The 27,072-nt window shown below is 35.1% G+C and overlaps 2 protein-coding genes across 14 annotated transcripts; one reads left to right on the top strand and one right to left on the bottom strand.

Moving 5' to 3' along the window:
• Positions 1 to 7,708: 7,708 nt before the first annotated feature.
• Positions 7,709 to 10,056, top strand: LOC107787567 (pectinesterase 4-like). 2 transcript variants are annotated; one of them, XM_075237915.1, is made up of 2 exons: positions 7,709 to 8,998; positions 9,191 to 10,056. In XM_075237915.1, exons 1-2 carry the CDS (start codon positions 7,897 to 7,899, stop codon positions 9,835 to 9,837), a joined length of 1,749 nt encoding a protein of 582 aa, XP_075094016.1. In that variant the 5' UTR covers positions 7,709 to 7,896; the 3' UTR covers positions 9,838 to 10,056. The 2 variants fall into 2 exon arrangements, with proteins under 2 accessions (XP_075094016.1, XP_075094015.1); XM_075237914.1 differs by having other exon boundaries at positions 7,710 to 8,998; positions 9,137 to 10,056.
• Positions 10,057 to 12,013: 1,957 nt separating this feature from the next.
• On the bottom strand, positions 12,014 to 16,811 carry LOC107762260 (uncharacterized). 12 transcript variants are annotated; one of them, XR_012702747.1, is made up of 6 exons: positions 16,466 to 16,811; positions 15,465 to 16,036; positions 13,967 to 14,482; positions 12,916 to 13,815; positions 12,673 to 12,743; positions 12,014 to 12,427 (listed from the first exon to the last, which is right to left on the bottom strand). XR_012702747.1 is itself a non-coding variant. In XM_075237916.1 (4 exons), exons 1-4 carry the CDS (start codon positions 16,701 to 16,703, stop codon positions 13,687 to 13,689), a joined length of 1,455 nt encoding a protein of 484 aa, XP_075094017.1. In that variant the 5' UTR covers positions 16,704 to 16,811; the 3' UTR covers positions 12,014 to 13,686. The 12 variants fall into 12 exon arrangements, 1 of the variants encoding a protein (XP_075094017.1); XR_012702750.1 differs by having other exon boundaries at positions 12,014 to 12,438; XR_012702751.1 differs by having other exon boundaries at positions 12,667 to 12,743.
• Between the last annotated feature and the right edge of the window lie 10,261 nt (positions 16,812 to 27,072).

Genomic DNA, 27,072 nt, shown 5'->3' on the forward strand with positions numbered 1-27,072 from the left:
ATTGATTTGGGATGTCCCAATCGATCATGCCAAAGTACAAAAGTATTGGAATTAGTAACCTTTTAGTTTACGATAGAATGTTCCTCAATTGCACTAATTCTTGTCCAATACATGCCACAAGATAAAGATGGAAACTTCTCAATAACCATTTTCTGGCCGGAGACATTCTTGATAACGATGAGATATTCGAGATTATTCTCATATATTGTCTCAATATGAAATCCATTTCGGCAGATATCTTTAAAACTCAGCAAGTTCCTCTCGGACTTGGAGGAGAACATTGCATTCTCTATGATAAGTATTGTTTCCTTAGGCAGAGTTATAGCAGCTCTTCAAGAGCCTTCAATTAATTTTGTACTACCATATATTCATCAACATCTATACGGTGAATATCTCTTTTAAAGAGAAGTTATACCATTATGGTCATGGTCAAAATTAGATGCAAGATCTGTTTCTTGCATTATTGTTGTCCTTTAATAATCATATTGCCAAAATATTTTGGCATACAATAGGTACGTGACCAATGGTCATTCATGCCATAATAATGATATTATTTTCTTATTTCATCTCAAACCCCCTTCTCGAGGTGAGTGTGGTATATTTACTACAACTAGCACGTTCATATTCTTGCAAGAATGAATATGTATTCATAATGATTATCACATTGTTTTCACATTCACTGCAGGAATGGAACATAATAATTCATGCGTGCTTTATAAAATCTCATGCCATATCAATGGCAAACATCACCTTCAAAAAGTGAAGGATTATTTTGAGAGCCATTATTGTTCTCATTACCATAATGGTGGCGATTATAATTTCGTCCATTACCATGTCCACATCTATTTATACCTCCACGGTAACATCATATCTTATTTTAGACTTATGGGACGGGTTTCCATTATTGGTGACGATTGAATTTAATTTGCATATGCAAACTTTCATTAACTGAACTCAATCAAATAAAAAATATCAAGCAAATATAGAAAAATACATAATCAATTAAAATCTACGTGTCCTTTGTGATAATTATCCCACTTTAAGATGGAAGAAATATGTGATAAAATAGAAAGGAAAAATATGTGCTCTCTCAAAAGTTTTCGCTTCGTGTTTCTTAATATTAACACATATGAACATAATACTTGTTATAGGAAAAATATTTATCGTTCTTTACACCATAAATCCTTACATGATTTGATGAACTTTCAAGAAAAACTTTTCCATAAAATAAGTTTGTTCATGTATGGAAACATAAATAGCAAAGTGTGAAGAAACTTGAAAACTAATTAGAAAAGGCTAACCGTGATGACCGAATATATGCTGGCGTTGTACACCTTATACCGTTATCGTTCTTACCATATTATTAACATTAAATGATGCTACCATCACTAGCCGCATCATAACAACTCAGTTGGCTAGAACTTCGTGCCGATAACGTGTTATGAAATATAGCTCAAAGTAACAATATGGAACAAAGAAAAACAAGCTAAGAGATATATAGAGAAAGAGAGAAGAGATTTTATTTCTTCTTCAATTGTGTGTATTTTTCTATCTATTATAATGCCTTTATATAGGCATGAAAAGTGAAGAAAATGTGTAATTGAATATGTCATTAAACATTTGACATGAATATCATGGCGGAAGAGTAGACATCCACCATAATTTGATATTTCTTATAATAATTTTCCTTTTGTTGTCAACTGTAGGTTGCAGTGTGCTCAATTAAAGAAGATATGCCAAAACACTTATAGACCTACAACAAATTTTAAATGCTCGCTAAGCAAAATAAGATGATAGGATTACCGTCTAAAAGATTTAAAATAACAAACCAGTTCAAAATGTCATTTTACAAACTGTAGTAAATATTAAAATTTGTTTTGTCTTTTCAATTTAAAATGGTGTAGGGTTGCCGTCTTGTGCGTACAAATAACAAATTAAAGAATAACTGCAGTCAATGAGGTTCGGCAATTACGTGCCGCCATGTACTTTCATTTCAGTAGAATCAAGAATGCACTTCTATTATATTATGGAGTAAATTTTAGGCATCAAAAATATTTTTATAATTAAATATTTTTTATAAGGTAATTAGTGATAAGAATTAATTGGTAATTCGATATAAATGTTACTTAACCTTCCATCACATGTCATAAACTCACAATTATATTAACGTAAGAAAATTACAATGTCAATGTAAATATATATTACTTAATCCCTATTATTATATATTATAGAATCAACTACAATTACATAGGGGGATAAAAAATATAACACAGGGGGATAAATAATATAACACATCTTTATGCACATTGTTGCAAGCTATAAACACAATGTTGGAAAGAGATAACATTTAATCCATCCAATGTTACGTTTAAAGGTAGAAAAGTATATGGGATTGGATTATTCTATAGCTCTTCCCTTCAATAACTCTTCCTGGCAGCATTTGATCTATCCAACGCAACAGCTTCCAAAATGATTAAAAGGAAGGAATCCCTATCAGTGCATGATTTCCTCTCATTATGCGTGATATGTAGCGATAACCGGAGCGGACTTAGGATTTAAATTCCATGACTTCAATTTTTAAAGTTCTTGAAATTGAACTTGTTGTATTCTTAAAATTATGGGTTCAGACCAAATATTTATTGTAATTATACTAGATTTTTTCGGTATAAATTTATACTTCGCGCCAAAAGTATTGAGTATAGTTGAACATGGTAACATTACCCTTAATCACGTGCTTCTAACCTTCCTCAAAGGCTGGATCCGCCCCTGACGTTAACAATGGTGAAATTAAGAATTTCATTAAGAATATTCTTAATTTGATAAATATGTAAAAAAAAATAATTTAATTTTAAAGGTAATTTTTTTTTTTTCGGTGAATGATTATTTTTCGACGACCGTAATTCCACCATAAAGAGGTAATCAAGATTAACTTACTTGTGTGTTGACCTTCCTGTTGTGAACACAATTGCATAATAGTACATTTATTGAGAATATCTTTTCGATAATAAGTGATAAGATGACTCAACAGAGAATAGGATAATAAACAGCATAATGTTGCGTCATGTAAAAACATACATTGGTAGGTCAGCCTCAGCCCATGTCCCACATTCACTTTGGTAGTGTTCAATTTTACGCCTAAAATAGTTTTAGGAGCACCGAATTATTTTTTCAGCAACAATGACTACGCTTTAATTTAAGTGGGCGTTTGAATATAAGAATTGTAAAATTCCGAAAAAAAGGTAAAAATAGTATTCGAAAATTAGAATTGTGTTTGGATATGAATATAATTTTGGGATGTTTTTGAATTTTTGTGAGTAATTTGAAGTAAAATTTTTAAAAAATAGCTTTTTGGAGTTTTTCAAAATTCCGAAAATTTTCGAAATTCATCTTTAAGTAAAAATTGAGAATTTCATGGCTAAACACAGATTTGAAAAAAAGTGCAATTTTCCGAAAAAAATGAATTTTTATATGGCCAAACAGGCCATAAATTAGCTGGAATCAATTGTATAAATAATCTATTGGGCTACGTTAAGGGTGGCATGTGGGCCGGACCCGGTCATAAGTGGGCCCAGGATTCACGGGCTTCTTGTTGGAACCGGTTCGGGACCGGGACCACGAACTGATGGTCCCGGATTAAGTGGGCCGGTCCCAGGCCTAAGTGGGCCCAAGTGGGCCTAAGTGATACTTTCTATTTTTTAAATTTTTTTATAAAAGTTAGAGAAAAAAAATGGTAATAAAAATATTTAAGGCAATTCCTTGTAAATTATATTATAGAATTGTGACCTAAAGTTTTTAATTCAAATTTAAAGACAAAAATATTTTAAAGAGATATTCAAAGCAATGCGTTATAATTTTATTATAGCATTAAAAAAATATGGCAATATCTTTCTTAGTCTTCCTCCCCCCCTATGGAATGAGCACAATAATATGCTAATACCACTCTACAAATATCCGTAATCGTGCTAGAAATAAACTGCCATGTGTGACGTGAATTAATTATTCTATAAGCAATAATGCGCTTTTGCATTATCCAATCCTCATCAATCCAATGACTGGTAACAGTAAGGTAATCACAGTCATTACCACTTCTACCAATATCAGTTGTAATAGCAACACGATAATTTATATGAGTAAATAAATAGCGCAAATATTGTTCATATTCATGTTTATATTTATAAATATCGCTCTTTACGGTTGTGCGAGGAAAACCTTTATAAGTAGGATTATAAACTTTTCTAATATAATGCACAAAGTGAGGGTTAGAAGGAAAACTATAGGGTAACAGGTTTGGGTCGGGGAGCTGGGGGAAGTGGAGGAGGAACAGATTGGCCACTAGATTCACCACTCTTGAATTTTTCCCTATTTTTACTAAATATTTTTTAAGGAATAATCCATCTTAATTAATCAAGCAATACAAAGTAAATAAAACAAACAAAACTATAATATTAAAACTTAAGAGTTGGAACGAGTTTACCGAATTGACGAACAACTTGTTGAAAATTAATTATCGTTGAAGACTTGAAGACTTCAATTCACCAACTTCACAATTTTGCACAAATTGTAACAATAAAGTAAGTAATTATAGAAGAAAATTAGAGAGAGATTGATGATTTTGTGAGAAAAATAAAAGAATGAGGGGGTATTTATAGTTAAAAATAGAGAAAAAATGTAATTATAAAAAGTTTGGGGTTAAAACAAAGTTGGAGGGTTAAATGGCTATTTTGTAAATAGCCAACGACTATTTTGGTAGAGAAAACAGCTACATTTTAAATGCCCCAACGAGCAGATTTGTTTTTTAAATTTGGAGCCGTTGGGACCGTTTAGGCCCGCTAGGACCGGTCCGGTCCCGGTCCTAAACGGTCCGGTCTCGCGTGCCTTGCGCAAAGGACCGACCCACTTGCAGGCCCACCTTCCCCCGGTACGCGTAAACTTCCAAATACACAAACCTCCGAACTCATAACTTTGGAACTTGTAAAATTTCGAACATGTAAACCGAAAGATGAAAAAACTAAAGCTGAAAATATATTAAAAAAATATTTTTTTCGAGGGGGGAGAGCGGGGCAGGGGCGGGGGGTGCAGAAAAACGAAAAAACAGAAATTTGAAATTACAAAAAAAAAGTAATTTTTTTTGGGGATGGTGAGTGGTGATGAACTGAAATTTGAAAAAAAAAAAAGCCTTTTCTAAGAGAGGGGTGGGGTGGATAGGCATGGGGTGGGGTTAGGTAGGTGGGTGTGCGGTGGGTTGGTGAGGGTGAAGAAGGTTGAGAAGTAATTTTGGAAAATATTTTCCCTTCTCTTGATAAGGAAAATATTTTTCTCCAATTGAAGAAAAATAAGTTCATAAGGAAAATATTTTTCAAAATATTTAAACCAACCAAACATTAAAAAATTGAAAAATATTTTTGTTCATATCGAATACACCCTTAATCCATTATGATTTTAACACGCCCTACCTTGCCTCTTTTTAGCATTTGGCCAAAATTAATTTTGCCCTTTTCCGCACCGCCCTGCCTTGTTTATGCTTTCTTTTGTTTTCTTCCTTTCTTTTCTTTAATAATGGTTGCAATATAGTTATGTCTCAAAAAGATTCATTAAGAAATAACTAAAATATATTTTGGTTAGGCCAAGACCTATCTAGTGTATTTTACTTCAGAATGCAACACCAAACTTTATAAAGCAGCAATAAGTCTATTGCTTAATTAATGGTTAATGGTTAAGTATAAAGTTCTCTACTCTCCTCAAAATTTATCCTACTTGTGCCTTCAATTTTCTAAGTTTCAAGAGTTTAATAGCGAAACATGTGAATGAATTATTAAACAAAAAAATTGTGGAGAAGAATTTCAAATAATAATTCTAATGAAAGATCATGCTAGAAAAGTCTCTCGATTAAATTTGAGATGAGTGTAAAATAATTTTTTCTCCATTTCAAATTGGATGCATTAGTTTGACTTTCCAGAATTATTGAGAGAAAATTTAGTACCTTTTGAGTTAATATGCGGGGATGCATATAAGCTCTTTTGGCTTTTTAAAACAAAGTAAAGAAAGAAGTGTATAGAAAAGATTAGAAGTGTGTTTCACTTAACGTTTTGTGATTGTTACACACCATATATTTCGTAAAGTTATCACCAATTTTGGCATGTACTTTTATTTCTTTTGACGAACTTCAAATTCATGAAGCAAAACAAGAAATGGACAGGTAAAGTAACTAAGAAACGAATTGGGCCTCAAAGGCAGCAAAAAAAGCAGTTCGCAACAAAAGACTGACCTGCCACCACTGCCTTGCTCCATTAAAAACTTTCAATCTAAGTTTTGCAACCCCCACACCCCCAAAAACCCTGGCACTGCCACGTCTCGTTTTACTCTTCCGCTGCCTCGCTTTATTTAAGTGTTTGCCTTGTCCAATCCCGTCCTGTCCTATTGACATCCCTAGGCGCATGACTAACCAAGAACGGGCAAGCTCCGGTGCTTCCGAAGTCAAGCCATACACCAATTTCAGAATCATGACCAATCAAATACAAAGCTCGTGGAAAGAACAACTAACCACAAAGCGTAACTTCATCTCATTTCATATGTAACGGAGTCACAACAATAAACAAAATGACCTCATTTCGTCACTCGGGAAAGAAAAGAGTTAGTTAAAATTACATGTACAAATAGGTTGGGGGGGGGGGGGGAGTTTACTCCTAGGCTGTCCTCCTATAGTTGTCCCAACTATTTGTTTGTGTATTTCGTCTTTTAAAATATAACAATAACTAAATAATGCATGACATGCAACTTATCGGGGAAAGGAATCCTCACCCGAACTCTTTATTCCATTTTCTTGCAGTACACTACTGCGCTGGATACTTACAGGAATAAGTGCAAAAACGAAGAGAGTTAAAAAGGTAGCATATTGAACAAAAGAGTATATAATAGGGAGGGCCAATGAATTAAGGGAGAAAATTAACAAGTTGGTGTATATTGCCACGGATACGCTTATAAACTTGTAACCGTATATATTAGAGTTTAAGTTATATACACCGTCAATATAAAGAATTTTTACACCATCACGTCATATTTATCTGTTGTAACAAATAACCTGTCTTATTTCCAAGATGAAAAGGGTTGGTACGTGTACAATATGTTTACAATATTTTTCCACCAATTTTTTTTCCTAATTCTAAATATAGTGGCTCTGTTCAAAATTAAAATTATATAGTAATAAAATCCTTTTTCTTTTATCAGCTCAGCGATCCACGTTTGGATGAGTTAACAACAGTAGGGTGTAATGAGTATATGTAGCAATTATTTTCTACAGCTTATGGTTAATGTTGATAATTCTTTTCAAAGAAAATGATAGATACATTCAAAAATGAAGGGAATAAAAGAGCACATTAGTCAAAGGTAGAGAGAATTAACCATTTAGTTGAGAATTGACAATTGAGTAGTTATATTTTAATGGTGTAACGCTGAAATCTCACCTGGTTCTTCTCTCATTCCTTGACTAAGCCTCTTCCACCTTCCAAATAAAGGGGAAAACGAACGTTTCCTCGCATTTAGTTATATCCAAAACCACTCATCGGCATTGATCAGTTACTGTCCACTGCATCATTTTAGAGGTTATGTTAAGTCATTATTCAAACAACTCTGCTAAATGGTCGGATTGCCATGCAAATTAAGGTTACAACTCTCTCTCTTAAGCCCTATATAAAGCTCCCCTTACCATGTCAATTCAATCATCCATCTTCTCTTTTGTAACAATAAAACTAATAAACACCAACGAGAGGAGTAACCTCGAGTTGTTGATCACTATCATCTTTCCTTTTTTCCTTCTACATTATTCTACAGGAAAGAGGGAAAGAAGTTATATCTCAAAAACCGTAAAAAAAAAACAAGAAAAATTAAAGAAGAGAAAAGATGGTGGGGAAAATAGTGGTTTCGTTAGTATCCTTGATTCTTCTAGTTGGTGTGATAATAGGAGTGGTGGTGGTTGTACACCAAAATGGGAATCACAAAGAAGATCAAAGCACCAAAGTCCAAATGAAGAAAGTGCACGAGTTTTGTCAAGCAGCTGAATTTAAAGACTCATGTGCCAAGAGTCTTGAGTCCGTAGCCAAAAACGATTCAGCTACAATTAATGACTATCTAATGGCAGCCTTCCAAACTACAGTGGAAGAAGTGAAGAAAGGACTGCAGGAGGCTGGGAAGACTTCTGTAAACAAAGAGAGTGATCCTTACAATCACATGGCTATAGAGGATTGCAAAGAGCTGTTGCAAAGAGCTGTCGAAGAACTTGAGGACGCGCTCAGCTTGGTTGGAGAGACAGACACTCAATCACTAAATGAGTATACCTATGATCTGTTGAACTGGCTCAGTGCCGTCTACTCCTACCAAAGCATGTGTGTTGATGCAATTGACAAGCCCGAGTTAAAAACCGCTATTCAAAACGGCGTTGTCAATGCCACACAACTCACAAACAATGCACTCAACATTGTAGCAAAGATTTCAGACCTCTTCCAATCCTTCAACATTCAAATTCCTGATAATCTTATCAACAACAGCACCAGCAGCGACAGCAACTCACCTCATCGCCGTCTCCTTGAGGCGAACAAGATCGATCAGGACGGTTACCCTACATGGTTCCCCGTTGCTGACCGTAAGCTATTGGCAAAATCCGGAAAAGGGAAAGGAAAAGGACACGGTGGTGCTGCGGGAGGAGCTGGGGTTGCTCCAGTACTTCCTCCAATCGGCCCCGGCCCAATTACTCCTCACGCAGTAGTTGCCAAGGATGGAAGCGGCAAATTTAAAACCGTCACTGATGCAGTCAGAGCGTACCCACCAAACCACCAAGGCAGATACATTATCTATATCAAGGCCGGCGTTTATAACGAGCAGGTCCTTATCGATAAAAAACAAACAAACGTGTTTATGTATGGTGATGGCGCAGGGAAATCTATCATCACTTGTGACAAAAATGTTAAAATATTGAAATTCACCACCTCCAAAAGTGCTACAGTCGGTAAGTACATACTCCCATTGGAAATTAAAACCATGCATGCATTTAATGAATTAAAGAGTTTAAGTTCTATATGCTGATAGTATATATATATATATATATATATATATATATATATATATATATATATATATATTGCAGCTGTTGAGAGCGAGGGGTTCATAGCCAGAGGAATTACCTTCCGCAACACAGCAGGTCCAGAAGGGGAACAAGCCGTGGCACTTAGAATCAACGGAGATAGGGCGGCGGTATTCGACTGCAGCATGGAGGGATTTCAAGACACCTTGTACTATCAATCCCATCGCCAGTTCTACCGCAACTGCGTCATCTCTGGTACGGTGGATTTCATATTTGGCATGGGCTCAGCGGTCATCCAGAACAGTGAGATCATTGTGAGGAAGTGTGGCCCGACTCAGAAGAACACAATCACAGCTGACGGCAGGGAATTGCAGAGTGAAATCACTGGATTGGTATTGCAAAACTGCAGGATTGTACCAGACAAAGAACTCTTCCCAGTGAGGTTCGCGGTACAATCTTACTTGGCCCGCCCATGGAAGCAATTATCCACCAATGTGTTCATGGAAAGCGAGATTGGTGATTTCATTAGGCCAGAAGGATATCTCAAATGGGATGACCACCCATTCGATCAAACATGTCTTGTCTATGAGTATGCAAACAGAGGACCTGGTGCTGCTACTAACCTTAGGAGCAAACTTTTCAAGAATTTCAAGGTCCTTAGCCCACAAGAAGCAACTAAATACACTGTTGGGGCTTGGCTTAGAGGTAATGAGTGGTTGCCTGGAACTAATGCACCGTTCTACTTTGGTCTTGGTGGGAAATAATTAAAACATTAATCAATTCCCACATTCCTACTTCTCAACCCTATATATATTTATGTCTATGTACATGCATATTATATTGCATGGGATTCGTTTTTGTTGGAGAAGAATCATAATTGTAAGTAATTAGGAATAACATATACTATATGACAACATATTTCATTTTTGTGAATGTAATAAAGACATTAATTTTAATGTTACTATTTGTTGTTTTTGATGTTCCTTACTGGTGTCATTGTCCTTCTAGATATTCAGAATAATTTTTGTTCTTACTTACTATTGGTGATTTCCTCTGCTTAATCCTTTCTTCATCGTGTCAAAAGCCATTGACTCGCAACAAAATAACAACTACTCCATTAAGTACTTATATTTGTCACTGATTGAGAATCTGAGATGAGGACCCAAAGAAAGGTGGAATAATACACAGAAAAAAAGAAGAAAAATAAGAATAAAAACTGAGTTAGCAGAGAGAAAGGACTAAAACTAAAGTTTTGTATGCACCAAGATGTAAGTAAAAATTGAAAAAATAACACGGGAGTTAACTTGAAAGAACGAGAAAACAATTATATGGAATACATATTTACAAAGGCAACGTAAATATTCGGGATAATATGCTGGTAAACCGCAATACATTGTATTCTACATGTACAAAGTAAAATCAAACTATTACCAAGCCTTTCCCTTCTCCTTTTCACTAGCTATTCCCAGCTCTAAAAAACAAAATATAATGAAAATGAAGGTAATGAATTCCTATAATTAGTAAGAAGAACAACCTGTACACATTGTAAATTCGCTTTTTCCTTTTTTAATTCTTTTATTCTTGTCTAACCAAAGCGAAATAGGTGTCCTTTTCCTTTCCTCTTTGCATGTGATAGGTCACCCTCCTAGCTTTTTCCATCCAAGCATGGAAAGGATGCTTTTGTTCTCTTTTCTCCTAACCCTACATATATAATACTTGACAAATGTTGTCATATGGTTGTGCACACAATCAGAAAATGAAGAATGAGGCAAATTATCCGTAATATAATTCAAATGACGGCTGACTGCTAAGCTCACTCTGGCCTCACGGGGCGAGCTCCTACGGTTATCATGGATAAAACTATCACTCTTTTAAATTCAAATAAAAAGGGGCACCTTGTTATTACGAAAATGTCAGCCTTTGTCTTTCGCACTCCATAGCTCTAGCTCTGAGACGAGATCTTGGTTATTAATTTCAACTGCTTGAACTGGAGCCCTGCCCATTGGTCTCCAAATAAGTTTTTTTATAATAGTCAAAAGAATCTTAAAACCACGAATAAGTTGCCATAAAGAGCTTAAGTGAGATTTCACTGGCCTGCTTTACCTAGTATTGTTATCATTAAGAACAGGCGCAGCAGCTCTCTTTTTGCCAATAATCACAAAGAGACTACCAAGTAATTAGTTCTCTTAGGATCATTTGCACAAGTTTTGAATGATATTAGTACAACTTGGTAACTATTCTGTGAATTCTATGAACACAAGCAGAACCACCCCAGGCCCCTGCAAAAAGAATATATGACACATGAAACAGTTTATTCAGAACAGTTCTTTGAAGGTCCTGGTAATTTCTGAACTTTGGCAACTGAGTTTCAAATACCTCTTTGGTCCGGTCATACCAGTGTTGTCAAAGGCGCGCTTAAGCCCTGAAGCGAGGCTCAAAACATGTTGAGCGCTTCGCCTCGCCTTGTGGGCGCTTTAGTATTGCATCAAGGCTCTAAGACATACTATTCCTTGCCAACGAGTGTAATCATGAAAAGACGACATTAAACAATTAATATTTCACTTTAATTTTTTTCTAATTTCTTTGTCCATATATTTGTTATTCATGCTTATAATTATTAGTCTTGGACTACATATACATATTTTTACTTTTTCTCCGGTTGCGTCTTTTTTCATTAAAGTCCACGCTTTATTTGTGCTTTGCGCTTAAAGCCCCAACGGACCTTAGAGCTTTTTTGCGCTTTTCGCCTTTGATAACATTGTTCATACAAGAAGCCTAAAAAGAGAATATATGGTTAGACCTCTCTTCACCCACATCCACTGTTTTCCCGCTATAAAAAGTATTTAGGGATTTCACCAAGAGATGGACCATTTCTTGATCCACATAAAGACAAGAAATAAGAAAATCAAAATAGAACAACAGTGGTAAAGGAAATTCATATCATGAAGAAAAGACCATTATTCGTAATACAAATAATAAGCATAAAGTAGTACTAGCACACACAGAGGCAGATCTATGTGTAATATTGAGGGATAACCGGACCCCGTAAATTTCGGCTTGAAAATGGTTAATTTAAATCACTTGGAACCCTAAACACTAAAAGCCATTAGGGGGCACTGGTTGAGCAGAATATTGTGCCCTCGTTGCATTATGATCCTGGGTCCGCCTCCGTGCACATTTGCTGATCTCTAGGCTTTCATTTGGATATTGGCCATCATCTCATTTTCCCTTTCATATTTAAGAATTACATTTGAAGCCAAATGAAAATGCAATAGTGTGTGATGCCACTATCATATGCTTATTCGGCAACAACTTCGGCAGACAAGAACAGAGTTTGTTCATGAATTAATGCCCCTGGAAGGAAACTGGAGTAAACGCATGGAAGCAATGACACAGTCTAAGTGCTTGGGACAATAAATTCACATTGCTCATCCACCTCATCGTTTTTAGAAGGGTGGAGATGAGCATATTATACATATACTAGTTTAAGATATTGATTGCACATTTATAGCTCCATTATTCCATTCAAAATGGTAGCCTGAACAAGTTTAGTTCAGTAGAGAAATATCATGAAATGCATTGGTTTGCCTTACTTTTACCTGTCAGGCCAAGGGCATTTCTCTGACAGTAACCTTTGGTTTCATAAGCACTTGTATACAAGCATTTGATACTACAAAGACAACAAACAAAAGTTTTTTCAGCATCAAAGGAGTATCTGCATTACGTTGAAGGGCATGTAAGAATGACAGTACTGAAGGATTTTGAGCATGAATAAGCTAACTAATTTCAATGAGAGCAGAAAGATCAAACCTGTGACTATTTGAAGTTTCATTAGCACTTACTATTTTCTTCTACCGTCTTCATCAGTAGCTTTCCATGCAAAATTCTGAACCTACCACAAGCATTTTAAAACATGATAATCACACACTCCATTCCGTTATGGGTTTGTGATGGTAATATAGCATAGCCTTGACAAAAAATTAAATAACCAAAATGTGCAATAAGGAACACGTCAAGACAATCTCTCATAGTAGCCCACCACTTTCCTGAAGTAGTTTAGGATAGAAATTACAATCAAAGATAAGTAGATTAACTGCAGCACTCCAACCAAATTGGCGTACCGCTATAAATTATAGGTACCAGAGGGGATCATGGCCAAAGAACTAACATAATCTACGATATGCTTTGGGTTTGTTCCTTTTCTGACGCTCATATCTGCATGCCCTTTTTAACAATACACATCTCAAAAAGAATGTATATTTATACACATAAGCACATGTCTGTTCATCCAAGCTCGAAAAGCAACCACAGAAAGTGCAGGGAATTCCAGGTTTATTTTGAAGGTTACTGTGCTGTAATTTTCATTCCACCAGAAGCCAATGCTATATTTAGGCAAAGTGAACACCCAGAAGTTCGCGAAAATAAAGCAAAAACAAAATTCTTTTTTCTTCTCTCAGTCAGGGAAATAAAGTTGACAGGACTTGCCCGTCAGATCAGATCTAGTATAGAAAGATAAAGTTTGGACATCAAGAATGATGAGACCTTGCCCCACTATCTGATTTTGCTTTGGCTACAGTTACAATGTTAAATAGAATGGTATCATTATTACGGTTTTACGAGGTGAGTAAAATATCAAAGTCGCTCAGAGTCCATTCTGCCACTTCATCTTTGTTGCTAACAAAAATTTCAGTCCCCACATCCAGAGATGTCCATATTCTTCTAGCAGGAGGTGTACCTGGATCCTGCAGCCAAAAAGAGCAAGGACTGAATCATAAAGGTTGGTCTGGCCACTTGTTATTTAATCTTGAGCATTAAATGCCTCGTGCACTTCTGTCTGATTTAAACATGGTTTTTGCACCGTATTTTGAGAAAAAAGTTAACAATCCCACTTACCTGATAGAAGTAAAGTCTGCTGGAAAGGCCACCAACGTCAAGCTCCCATGTTCTTCCATCCCCAACCCAGCCGTCTCCTTGTTTGGTTGGATAGCCATAGTCTGCCCATATTGGATGAGGCAGCAACTGAACTAGCTCCTGTGCCTGGGGATTACTGTAAGGATCACATGTGCTATATGGCTTTTCCAAGTGCTCGGCGTTCCCAGGAGCACAATAATAGTGATAAGCCGAATAAGGGAAGTGAGAGGTGTCATTCCTGTAGATTTTAGTATTGTTCGGTGTGATGTGGAAAGGTGGGCAGTTGCCAATATTTGTGGGGCTGCACCAAGCTGGAGTTTCTGGATTAATGATCATCTCGCTGTATCTAGTAATATCAGTGAGCACATCTCCATCACATGGAGCACCATTGTTCTTCCAGCAGCTGCCAATATCTATCAAGTAAAACTGGCTCTTCGGTCCTCCCCCTCGCTTCACATCCAAGGTCAATTTGACCTTAAAATTAGGTGACTCCGGGAGCTGAAATAACAATAATTGTGCTGTTATCAGGAATAGCATTGAAAACCCATGAAATTCTTCAAACAGTAGAAGAAAATAAAATATCTTTTTTCTTCTTCGTATTTCATTTGTAACACTTGGTTTAGAAAGATTCTTAATGATCTTGCCACCGGATTTCCTCGATAGCCATATGTATATCAATAGTATTCTCAATTCTTTGCTAATACTACCAGATAGACCGTTTATATAACGAATCCTTGTCAGGCCCAACACTCCCCATGCTCTCTACAGCCTACTCATCTCTTTATGGTAAACCCACCCCCTTAATCCTAATAAAGTATTAGCTTAGGGACTCCAATTTCCCTCGTACTAACTCCCAAACTGACAGCAAAAAATGCAACCCCAGTAATGGCATTAATTTTTAAATGTACCCGTCAGATGCCTGGTGACCAACCAGGGAGGTTCACAATTAAATCACCTGCAGTTGTGCTCGGAATTTTAGTGGTAGAATAAGACATACGACTAACTGATCATCGTGTCAACAGCCATTCAGGCCAGGCCTATTTGCTCTAATGTGGACAGCATGTGGCTGGGTGACTTCTACTAATTCAGCTTTCCATTACTTTCCTCTTGAAATGGATTTATTCTCTTTTGATTTCTTATTTCCTCTTTCAGGTAGGCGGCCAGAATTGACATTAAGTTGATGAAGAATCAAGTACCCCTAATTGTAAGTAGATTTTTAATGTCAGGCATCAAACGTTCCCTGATGCACAAAAAAAAAAAGAATCTTCCTGCAGAGCTTCATGCTCGATTGTTCAACAATAATGCTAGTAAAGGCAAACATAACTTAGAACCAATAGATATTTATAAGGCTTTTTTTTTCAATCAATTTTCACAATCAAAGTGGTGAAGTTATCAAAGCAAGCAACCCCAAATCAGTTTTTCGATTAATTTAAATGGAGGGAATAAAAACATATTCTGAGGACAAGAACAGTGAGCTTACAGTTTTTAACATTCCTCTGGTATTGTAGTGGTAGCCTCCAGAGAACCCTTTGGTCGCGTCCGCCCTAAGATACAACATCAGCCATGGATACAATTTGGAGGTTCTGAGTTTGTGCTTAAATACCCAACCCCCTGTGCCAACTTTCTTTTCCCAGAGCACCTCAAAGAAGGAACTACTGCCATCCGTTGTAGAACCCAAATCATAGGTACCATTAAAACCTCCCCGCATAATATCATCGACTAATAATGAAGTGGGCTGGTGATACAATATAGGTTGATTCATACACCCTTTCCCAAAACAAGGAAATCTTCCGGGATTAAAAGGGGGCACTTTTTTCCCATTCTCTGGGCAAAGACCAGATTTTGTGTCATAATTTCCGTTCTTCAACATTATCATCCAAAATTGCCATGGCCTCGGCGTGTCATCAACTTCACACAATGAACCAAGATAAAGTTCCTTTTCAACAGCATATAAGTCCGGATTATTCTTAGCCTTAGGACTCAGGCCAGGGAATGTCTTGCCAACTCCTAGCTTATTATCCGACTCGGTTACCTTGTGACTCAAAGAACTGTCTGCACATCACACAATCATTGCAAAACATAACAAAAATAGATCAGATTATAGGGTCAGGGTCTACAAAAATACAACCTTAGTAGCTTTGATAATCAAATCCATACTCCCTCTTATCCCAATTTATGTCACTTCCTTTTTTAGTATGTCCTATGTTTAGAAATAATATAACTTTAAACTTCACATTTTGTGATTTATAGTCACACAGATATGCATTGTTTGGTTTATACCACAAATTTTAAAAGTCATTTTTTCTTAAATTCCATGGCCAATTGGAGGGGGTACCAAATGCCACAATGCCTATTGAACAAGGAGTTAATCAGAAAAATGAAAGCTAGAAAAAGGGATTTTTTTTTCTTTTTTTACTTTAATCCTTGCTAAAAAAAGGTTTATAGGGGTTGGGTGGGGGAAACTGAGTTAAATTTAACTACCAGAAAGATCAAAGCAATCAGCAGCTCTAGGACTACCCATTCCAGGAGCTTCGTCACCAACTTCATTACAGAAGTTCCAAGCTTCTAAAGCTATCCTTAGACCATCTCTTTTCATTCCCGGATCTCCAACAACAGAGGAGGGACTGCTATCTACTCCTTTACAAATTACAAGCACTAACCAAATCGTTGTTAATAACAATGGTGACAAATTTGCCATGGCGGCAGCCTGTACTTGCATTGCATGTACAAGGCAAGGGAAGTAGCTGGATTATTTATTTAAGGCTACTGTTTTTGTAACCACTTTAAAAGTGCTTTGCTACTTTTTCTTTATTTATAGAGTTAGATAGAGAGGAGAAGAGAGCGCGGGATCCAAATAAAGGAAAGGAAACGCGTATTGAGGGCTTTTTGCGTTTGGCAGCTGAGAGTGATAGTGACCGGAATGGCAATAGGGCCGGTAATTACTTTAGGCGCTTGTTTGGCTATACTTTCCAAATTTACTTATGGAGTGGAGTAGTATTTTCAAAAAGCATTTTCGTAAATAAGAAAATTGTATTTTCGTTAAATGATTAGTGCATTTTGAAAAGTACTTCTGGATAATGGCAATTTATATTTCTCCAAATATTTTTAAAAAAGATCTCATTAGTATTAAAAAAGCATTTTACATTAGATACCAAGAAAAAGGCAATTTACATTTGGCTTTTTTTCTAAAAGTGCTTTGGGAATTAGTATCATTTAGATAAATAAATGATTTGGAATATTTGTTATCAATGACTTTAATTGAATTTTCTAATTTTATTTAATTGAAATGTACAAAAAAATAATATATAAAATAGAGAGGGAGCATGTATTATGAGATTTTGGTCCTAAACGAGTTGTCGACAATGCATCATGATATGTGTTTTTTTCTCACATAATTTGGACTGTTCGGAAATAAATAAATATATATATATTTAATGATATTATTGTTATTCTGAAAAGATTTAAAACAACTTTTCTTAGCAAAAGTTATTTTCTTCGGATTCTTCCCAACCCAGAAGCTTGGCCAATAAAAAAATTAACTCTCCAAAATCAACACAACATATACAAACACTCCTAGATTCCTAAAAATTTGGCCAAAAAAATCACATGTGTTTGGTTTATGTGCTAGTTATGTCAGTATTATAATAGAATTCATGTGGGCAATAAATAAATAAATAATGTACGATTATTATACGATAAATAGTAATGGTGAAAAATAATACATAAAAATTATGAAAGGATTGTTTAATCTAAATACAGTTTATTTATATATATTTCATGTTTTATCTTCCATAAAATTAATACTTACATAACTTCTCGCCTAAATTATGCGAATTTTAAAATTAATAATGCTGATCAAACGTTACATACCAACCTAACGATCTTTTATTCTTTAGCTTGTTTATATGCTTCAACTTACGACCTTGACTCGTTTTGCCACCTCTCAATATCTTAAATTTATTATTATTGAAATTAAAAGTTATTTTTAAATTTTATGCAATTATAATTATGATAACTAAATATTTTTTCCATACAACAAATTATTAATATTAAAATAATGATTATAAAGTTTTCGTAATGTTGATCTAACTAATTAAGGATTATAAGTAAATGTCTGGTTGATATAAATCATTTGCAGTTCCTATCAAAGCGGATTATTTTGGAAAGAACACATATTAGGAAGATGGGAACGGGGCAATCCAAAGGTGGCACAAGGGAACTTTAAATAACTGTCACAATTTAAAAGAAATATAATAAATTCGTAGCATGAAATCTAATATTATAATTGTAACACTAAAATATTTATATTTGTAGCACACAATTCCATTAAAATAGGAATATTAATTTTCAATCTCTAAACATAAGCAATTTGAATGGAAAGTCAATAATTCTTTGTACAAAAATCATGCCTTTTTTTTTCCTCTTTATCTATTAGCTTTCCTTCTTTTTCTTCATCTTCTTAATTTTATTTTCTGCAGAATCCAATATATTTTCTAAATTTGTTCCATTCATTTCTTTTTAATTATCTTTCTTAAGTTTTTCTCTTTCTTCTTTCTTCCTTTCTTAACATAAAGATCTTACTTCGATAATAATATACGTTAATATATACAAAACGTATATAAAATATATATATATATTGAATTAACACATATAAAATATATAAAAAATATACATAAAAAATACATCTTCAATTAAGATGACACTTAGACATGTGAAATATACATAAAATATATCTTAAATTTAATTAATATGGCATATAAATATACAATATATATATATATATATATATATATATATATATAAATATACAAAAAATATATATGTAAAAAATACATCCTGAATTAAAATGGCACTTGACATATAAAGTATATTTGAAACATACATTAAAAATATATTTTAAAATAAGATGGCACTTCACAAATAAATATACAAAAATTATATACATAAAAATACATTTTGAATTAAAGTGATACTTGATATACAAAATATAAAAGACGTATAAATCAATACATCTTAAATTTAGGTGGCATTCACATATGCATCAGATTTTTAAAAATGGAGTGACGAAGATGAATGTTGGGCTTAATTTTTGTAATATGCTAATAATGAAAAAAAAATGCTCTTTATGGAATAAACAATAAATGATGCTATTTTTTTAAATAATAGTTAAAAAAGGATCAAGTGTGTAAAAAACTCTAAGAATATATAGGGTAATAACTTACTCTCGACAGGGACATTTTGAAGCAATTATAGAACTTGGAAGATGAATTTGAGTGGTCAATAAAGATCTTTTTCAATGCTTTATGTTAGGATCGGGAACCCGGGTAGTACAGAATTTAGCCAAACGACGATATAATGAGAATAACAAAGACAATGAAAGTTGATAACAACGACAATTAAAGCATATAAAGAAGACACAAATTTAACGTGGTTCAGTCAAAGTGGCCTACGTCCACAAGCGGAGATGAGCAATTTTATTATACCAATAAGAGTACAAAAGAGAGTACAAAATTAGAATAAACACTCTAATTAATCCCAAAATCCCTAAGAAAATAACCTCACAAGATCACTCCAAAGAAATGGTTCACACAAGTGCTTCCATATACTTAACTCTTATACAATACACTCTTAATAAAGTAAGAAAGGAAGAAATGAAGACTCAAGTTTTGTTGGTGTGTCTAAAATGAACTAATGGCCTTCCCTTTTATAGGCAAAATTTTTTGGCCTCTTAGGTGTAAAAGAAGAGATACAATTTGTGCAAATAATGTCCACAACACAATGCAATATTTTTGGGTCCCAAAAAATATTGCTAACAAAGTTTACACTTTGCAAAGATACTTATGCTTACGTGAGATGTGCTCCATTAGCCAAAATATTGGTCATATTACACTTTATTTATTTATAGTCAATTTATCATGAAAAGTAAATAAAAAAAATATCTTATGGATGTCCTAGAGCGCTCATGGTACAATTATGAATATACAAATCAAACTGTAAAACCTAGAAATATATAGTATATACTTAGTAGAGATGTGATGTGATTGCATCACAACGTCTAATTAAGAACACGGTCTACATTTTGATTTGATAAACACATCTCTGGCATTTTGCTTGTAATGTATGTGGACTGTATGCCCTAAAGATTTATCCGTTATTAGTTAAAAGTTGAAGATTCATAATCGAAAGAAACAACTACTCAATTGCATGTTTAAATAAGAATTTCTGGCTTAATTATGGTAAATTAAATATGTTTTATCTTGTTAAATCACTTAACGATGATAATTTGATATAAGTACTAATAAATAAGCATTCAGGGCAAATAAGTCCAGAAATTAATTCCACTGATTCCGGTAACTGACATGTTTCCAGTAGCTACCAAATAAGTTAGCTTCAACAACTTATGGAACTTTTCTCTATGGACAAACTATTCTACTCGTGAATCTTGCATTCCCATTTTGTCGTCTGAGCAAAGTGGATGTTTTTCAATTAGTTACTGCAAACCGACATAGCTGAAGAAACCTTTAGAGATATCATCGTCCATGAGCTGACACAGATATCATCATCTCAATAGACAAAAAAATTTTAGATATTTTTAACGCAAAAATCATCACACTCAGCAAAATCTGTAATGCTGAAGTTGCCAAGATCATCATTAATGCGGAAACAGGATTTTTATCAAGAAAATTCAAAAAATAAAAAATATAAATAAGCAAAAAAAGCTAAGAAAATTCAACATCTAATATATATATATGGAAAAAAAAAATCTTATATGTACAATATATTTTTGCTGAAAAGAGTTTGGCTGAAACCTCTTCCGCCCTCTAGTTCCGTCCCTAACCGTCTAATGGGCAGAGCCAGAGTTAATATAATATAGAGAATATTGTTCGATGATATCAGTAATTTTGATCTAAATTTTATATTGTTCGACCATAAACATAAAATTTGTAATCCACCTGTGGTTCGTTTTATTACTGATGACGCTGTCATCGCCGTCGTTATCGCCACAGAAGTCATCGTCGGTGACTCACGTAGGCTTCGGCCCAATCTCATTGCCATTTCTACATATGGCTAATTGTCGTGCTGTAGCGTTACTTCCACTACGATTGTACTTTTCTCTACCACAGAGAGCTCCATCGACTTTCTTTTATTTTAATTTTTTACAAAATCTGATCGTGACCAGTTTATTGATGCCAAAAGATAACAACATAAAATTTAATTTAAGATCTGAACACTTTAAACTAAAACTTCCCTGAGTTTAAGAAAATTTTAAATTGGTTATAATTTAAGTATCATTTATTGCTAATTGAGTAGATTATCTGAAATTTCTACTTAATTATTTTGTATTTAATGTTTATGCATAGTTAACTGATTAGAACCTGTAATCAGACTACAAAATTTTAATTCACATTTGGACAGAAAGTTGGCTCAAGTTGTATTATTGTCTAACGACAGTGAATGGAACGAAATACAAGGTGCTCTCAGAAGAGACAATATTGTTGAAGGCTGGGGTCGTGTACAACAAGAGAAGTGTGTATTGGGCAGACTCTTTTGTCGTGACCGATTTTTAAATGCCACCTAATTAATCTCCAGTTAAACCAACTTCAATGAATCATGCGTACTCCACTGATCTGATTATTGATTTTTTAAGTTTGATTTAGGATTATTTAGTTATTTAGGTGAGGTTTGTTTAAAAGAAAATTTTCAAACTCAAATTTCAAAAAAATTTAAACACTGAAAAGTTATTAAAACATGTCAATTATCCGCAGCTTTACGATTCAAAAAATAAAATCAAAGACAATAAAGATGACAATAAAGAAAGAAAGATCGAGACAGTGAAGAATTGATGCATTTCGGCAAGTTTGACCAACTTTTTTTCGTCTGTCTTAGTTACAACATTACTTCAGAAAGAAGCAGTGCAGGATTATCTGAAGAGCAAGCATTGGGTTGGGCACGACATTTATGGAAATTTTACTCCAAGTTTATTAAAAGAATAAGAGTATTCATTATATTGAAAAAAAAAATTGTATTGAATAATCTGACAAATTGAATGCAGCACTGATATATAAAATGCCAGACCTATAATTTGTTCCATTTTTATATGATACAGACAAACAAGTAAATTCTGAAGTAAAAATATAATAAATGTAGAATATATTTGAATGATATGTCAAGGACGAATTCAGATCTATATGAAGGAATATACAATGTATAAAATTACCAAGGATTGTTCATTGTTCTGATGAACGTGAGTAACCAGAAAAGACAAGCCAGAATTTGAAGTTTATGGGTTTGAGATTCCAATTCTTTTGAAGTTGTTGAGTTCTAAATTAATAATTTATACATATTCAATGAATACAAGGTTTAGACCAAAGCTATTGGATTCGACGAACCTGTAATCGAAGGGCTGGCTCCGCCCGGCCCCTGATAACTGTTAAAACCACCACTGTTGAGTGGATGTGAAGCTCGGCTAAGAGAATGAAAATGAAGCATAGGGAGAGAAGCTTCTGGACAGTTGTATCTTACTGTATATTGAGAGAAAAGAAATCAATTACAATGAGTTGCTACTACCGCTATTTACACGTGTGTATATAAACATGAACCAGCTCTCTTAATTAACTCCAAATCTATAACTAAATCTGTTATAACTAACTCCTAACACCCAACTAACACTATGCTAAAGTAACTGCCTGTCACTCAGTCTTTTGCCTTAGTTTCTCAGCTTCCCACAATAGACAACTGACATCCGAGCACTTCAACACCCCCTTTCAAGCTAGGTGGTGTGAAAATATTCAATAACTCTAGCTTGAACAATAAATGATAGTGTTGCACACTGCCAAGTCCCTTTGTCAAAATATCTGCTTCTTGATCTTCTGTTGGCACATACTCAGGATGTACCATGCCCTGCTGCACCTTCTCCCTTATAAAATGGCAATCAATGTCTATGTGTTTTGTTCTTTCATCAAACACAGGATTGTTAGTTATCTGCGTTGCAGCTTTACTGTCTGTGAACAGCTGTATTGGGGGCAACAACATTGATTTCCAATTCCTTGAGCAAATCTAGTAGCCACACAAGTTCAACTACTGTTAGAGCCATGCTCCTGTATTCTGACTCTGCTGAGCTTCTTGCTAATGTGTTCTGTTTCTCTGATTTCCAAGCTATCAAAGAGTTCCCTAACTTCACCAAATAGCCAGTTACTGATTTCCTTTAGTTTGGACAACTTGCCCAGTCTGCATCACAAAATGCTCTCAAGGCTATATTCTTTTATGCACTCATCAATACTCCTAGACCTGGCTCATTCTTCACATATCTCACAATTCTGTAAGCTGCTTCAAGGTGTGACTTCTTAGGAGATTGCATGAACTGGCTCAAGGTCTGCACACTATATGCTATGTCTGGTCTAGTTAAGGTCAAGTAAAGTAATTTCCCAACCAATCTTTGGTACTCTCTTATATCTTCTAATGTTGTATCATCATTGATGTCACAGTGCTCATCATATTCAGTATATTAAGCTTCTTGTTCTGCTCCATTGGAGTTAATACAGGCTTAGAACCTGACAATTCTAATTTTGCAATCAACTCCAAAGCATATTTTCTTTGGCAAAGCAGGATTCCCTTTTGTGATCTACACACCTCTATTCCTAGGAAGTATTTTAGAGTTCCTAGATCCTTCATCTTGAAATTATTTTGCATAGTGTTCTTGGCTTCCTGAATGAGACCAGAATCATCACCTGTAATGAGAAGGTCATCCACATACACAAGTATTATAACCTGTATGTTGTGCTTCTTCAGGATGAATAGAGAATGATCATGCTTGCTTTGTATGAAACCAGCATGTAGGAGTGCATTAGTGAGCTTAAGGTTCTACTGCCTAGATGCTTGTTTAAGGCCATTATAAGGATTTGAGTAGTCTACATCCTGTGTTCTCCCATTGGCTACCAAATCCAGGAGGTAGTTGCATGTATACCTCTTCCTCAAGGTCACCTTTAAGAAAGGCATTGTGAACATCCATCTGAAACAATGGCCATTGATTCATAGCTGCTAATGCAATCACAGTCCTAATGGTCACCATTTTGACCATAAGAAGAGAATGTCTCTTGATAATCCAGCCCTTATTGTTGGTTGTATCCTTTAGCAACCAATCTATCTTTGTACCTCTCTATTGTTCCATCAGACCTATGCGTGATTTTGTATACCCATTTGCAACCAATAGGAACTTTTCCTTTGGGAATAGGAACCATCTCCCATGTATTGTTACTCACCAGTGCATCTATCTCAGCTTGCATAGCATCTGCCCATTTCTGATCCTTCATTGCCTGATTATAGGATGCAGGTTCAATATCTGTTGACACTGCAGTAAGATAAGTCTTATAGGCAGTGCTCAATGTGTCATAGCCTAGATAGTTGGACATAGGATATATGCAAGTAGAAGAAGAATTCTTCACAGTTGGGCATATGTATTTCTTGGTCCAGACTGGTGGTTTTGATCCTCTGCTAGTTCTCCTAAGTTGCATATTTGATACTTCCTCATTTGTCACCTCTGCTGCCTATTCTGGTTGCTGAACTAGAATCTCCCCATCACTATTGTTGGATAAGTCATCCAACTGAGGCATTGCATCTTCATTTTCAGCATGTGGTTGTCCCATTTCTTGAGCAGGAGCCTACATTTCCTGAACAGGAGCATGCTGTTGTTGACATGCATGTTGTTCTGTTGTATACTTTCTAGATGTCTCAAAAAACAATTGAGGACTTCTTCCTTCTCTCATAATCATGAATGGGAACACATCCTCTCTAACATCCCTACTGACACAAAATTTCTTGTCATTGAGATTGTATAACTTGTACCCTTTTTGAGATGCTGAATAGTTTATCATTCTGGTTGGTGACGGTAGCAAAACAGAGACAGCCAATAACACTTAGGTAAAATAGTGAAGGTGGTGACTTATGGAAGACCTCATATGGTGACTTTCCACCTAGTACAGAGGATGGTAGTCTATTTATCAAATATACAGCTGTTAGTACACAATCTCCCCAGAAATGTAATGGTATACCTCCCCGAAACCTCAGTGCGCTTGCTACTTCTAAGATGTGCCTATGTCTCCTCTCCACCACTTCATGTTGTTGTGGAGAGTGTAGGTAACTACTCTGATGTAGTATGCCATTGTCTGATAAAAAGGTTGCACATTCAAAACTGAAGGACTCAGCTCCATTATCAGTTCTAAAGCATTTAACATTATGGTTAAATTGCGCATTCACCATATGGGTGGCATGTGGGTCGGTTAGGACCGGGACCGGCCCAGGACCGCAAGCCCACATGGGCGGCGGGCCTAAACGGTCCTAACCGGATAGAACCGGGACCGTGGGTGGTGGGCCGGTCTCATAGGCGAGGCCCGCGAGACCAGGACCGTTTGAGACCGGGACCGGCTGAGAAGTGGGCCGGTTCAAGAGGTCCTAAACGATCCTATCCGGGCCCAACGGATAATTTTAAAAAAATAAAATTGACCGTTTGGCCATTTAAAAACTAGCCGTTTGGTCTGCCAAAATAGCCGTTGGCTATTTGCAAAATAGCCATTTAACCTCCCAAATTTTGTTTTAACCCCAAACTTTTTATAATTACACTTTTTCTCTATTTTTAACTATAAATACCCCCTCATTCTTTCATTTTTCTCACAAAATCATCAATCTCTCTCAATCTCTCTATAATATTCTTCTATAATTGTTACAATTTGTACAAAATTATGATGTTAGTGAATTGAAGTCTTCAAGTTTTCAACGATAATTATTTTTCAACAAGTTGTTCGTCAATTCGGTAAACTCGTTCCAACTCTTAAGTTTTAATATTATAGTTTTGTTTATTTTATTTACTTTGCTTGATTAATTAAGATGGCTTATTCCTTAAAAAAATATTTAATAAAAATAAGGAAAAATCCAAGAGTGGTGAATCTAGTGGCCAATCTGTTCCTCCTCCACTTCCCCTGGCTCCCCGGCCTAAACCTGTTACCCGTCCTACACCTCCTATTCTTGATAGCGATAATAGTTTATTACAATTTACCGAGAATCAATTTTGCCATAATATTGCACCCGGTGAACAATTAAACCATGAATATATGAATGCTCTTTATGGTAATTCAACTATTGATGAAAATGATGATGAAGAAATAGATTTTGATGAAATGCAATCGGATGACGATACACCCACTAGTCCTGCTCCTGAAGTAAACCCAACTAATAATAATCCAAATGATCCCCCGTCTGACCCTCCTGTTACTTCCCCTACTTTTTCTAGACAACCTTCTAAACTGGCAGAAACATCTCTTGTTTGGCCATTTTTTACTCAACTAAGAGAAAAAAAGGGCTAAGTGTAAAACTTGTGGCAAAGAGTTAGTTTTTAAATATGTTGGGGGGGAGGGGAGGGGGGGAGTGTTTGACTAGACACATAGTGCTACACCCTCAAGATAAAGCTAGATATTTTCGTATGAAAGCTTTGGCCGAAGGGACAAGTGCACCTGCTCAGGATGACCTTAGTACCGGGTCAAATCAATTTCAACCGGGAATTAATACTGTTACCGTTGGTATTTTATATTACGATCCAAAGAAATATCGGGAAGAATTGGCAAAAATGGTTACTGTTATGTGCTTACGCTCTAGTTTTCCTTCTAACCCTCACTTTGTGCATTATATTAGAAAAGTTTATAATCCTACTTATAAAGGTTTTCCTCGCACAACCGTAAAGAGTGATATTTATAAATATAAACATGAATATGAACAATATTTGCGCTATTTATTTACTCATATAAATTATCGTGTTGCTATTACAACTGATATTGGTAGAAGTGGTAATGACTGTGATTACCTTACTGTTACCAGTCATTGGATTGATGAGGATTGGATAATGCAAAAGCGCATTATTGCTTATAGAATAATTAATTCACATCACACAGGGCAGTTTATTTCTAGCACGATTACGGATATTTGTAGATATTTTTGCATTAGTGATAAAATAATGTCAAATTCAATGGATAATGCTACTAGTAACACAAATGTTGTAGCCTTGCTTACCACTACACTAAGTCCTGCATTTAGTAACATTT

The sequence above is a fragment of the Nicotiana tabacum genome, chromosome 19 (genome assembly GCF_000715075.1).
Source record: "Nicotiana tabacum cultivar K326 chromosome 19, ASM71507v2, whole genome shotgun sequence".
Classification (NCBI taxonomy): domain Eukaryota; kingdom Viridiplantae; phylum Streptophyta; class Magnoliopsida; order Solanales; family Solanaceae; genus Nicotiana; species Nicotiana tabacum.

Excerpts from the sequence above, each read along its gene's own strand:
- LOC107787567 (XM_075237914.1), top strand. The coding sequence starts at position 7,897 with ATGGTGGGGAAAATAGTGGTTTCGTTAGTATCCTTGATTCTTCTAGTT. Across the intron at positions 8,999-9,136 it reads CTCCAAAAGTGCTACAGTCG|CTGTTGAGAGCGAGGGGTTC; the intron begins GTAAGTACATAC and ends TATATATTGCAG.
- LOC107762260 (XM_075237916.1), bottom strand. The coding sequence starts at position 16,703 with ATGCAAGTACAGGCTGCCGCCATGGCAAATTTGTCACCATTGTTATTA. Across the intron at positions 14,483-15,464 it reads CCAGAGGAATGTTAAAAACT|CTCCCGGAGTCACCTAATTT; the intron begins GTAAGCTCACTG and ends TTGTTATTTCAG. Across the intron at positions 13,816-13,966 it reads GCAGACTTTACTTCTATCAG|GATCCAGGTACACCTCCTGC; the intron begins GTAAGTGGGATT and ends TTTTGGCTGCAG.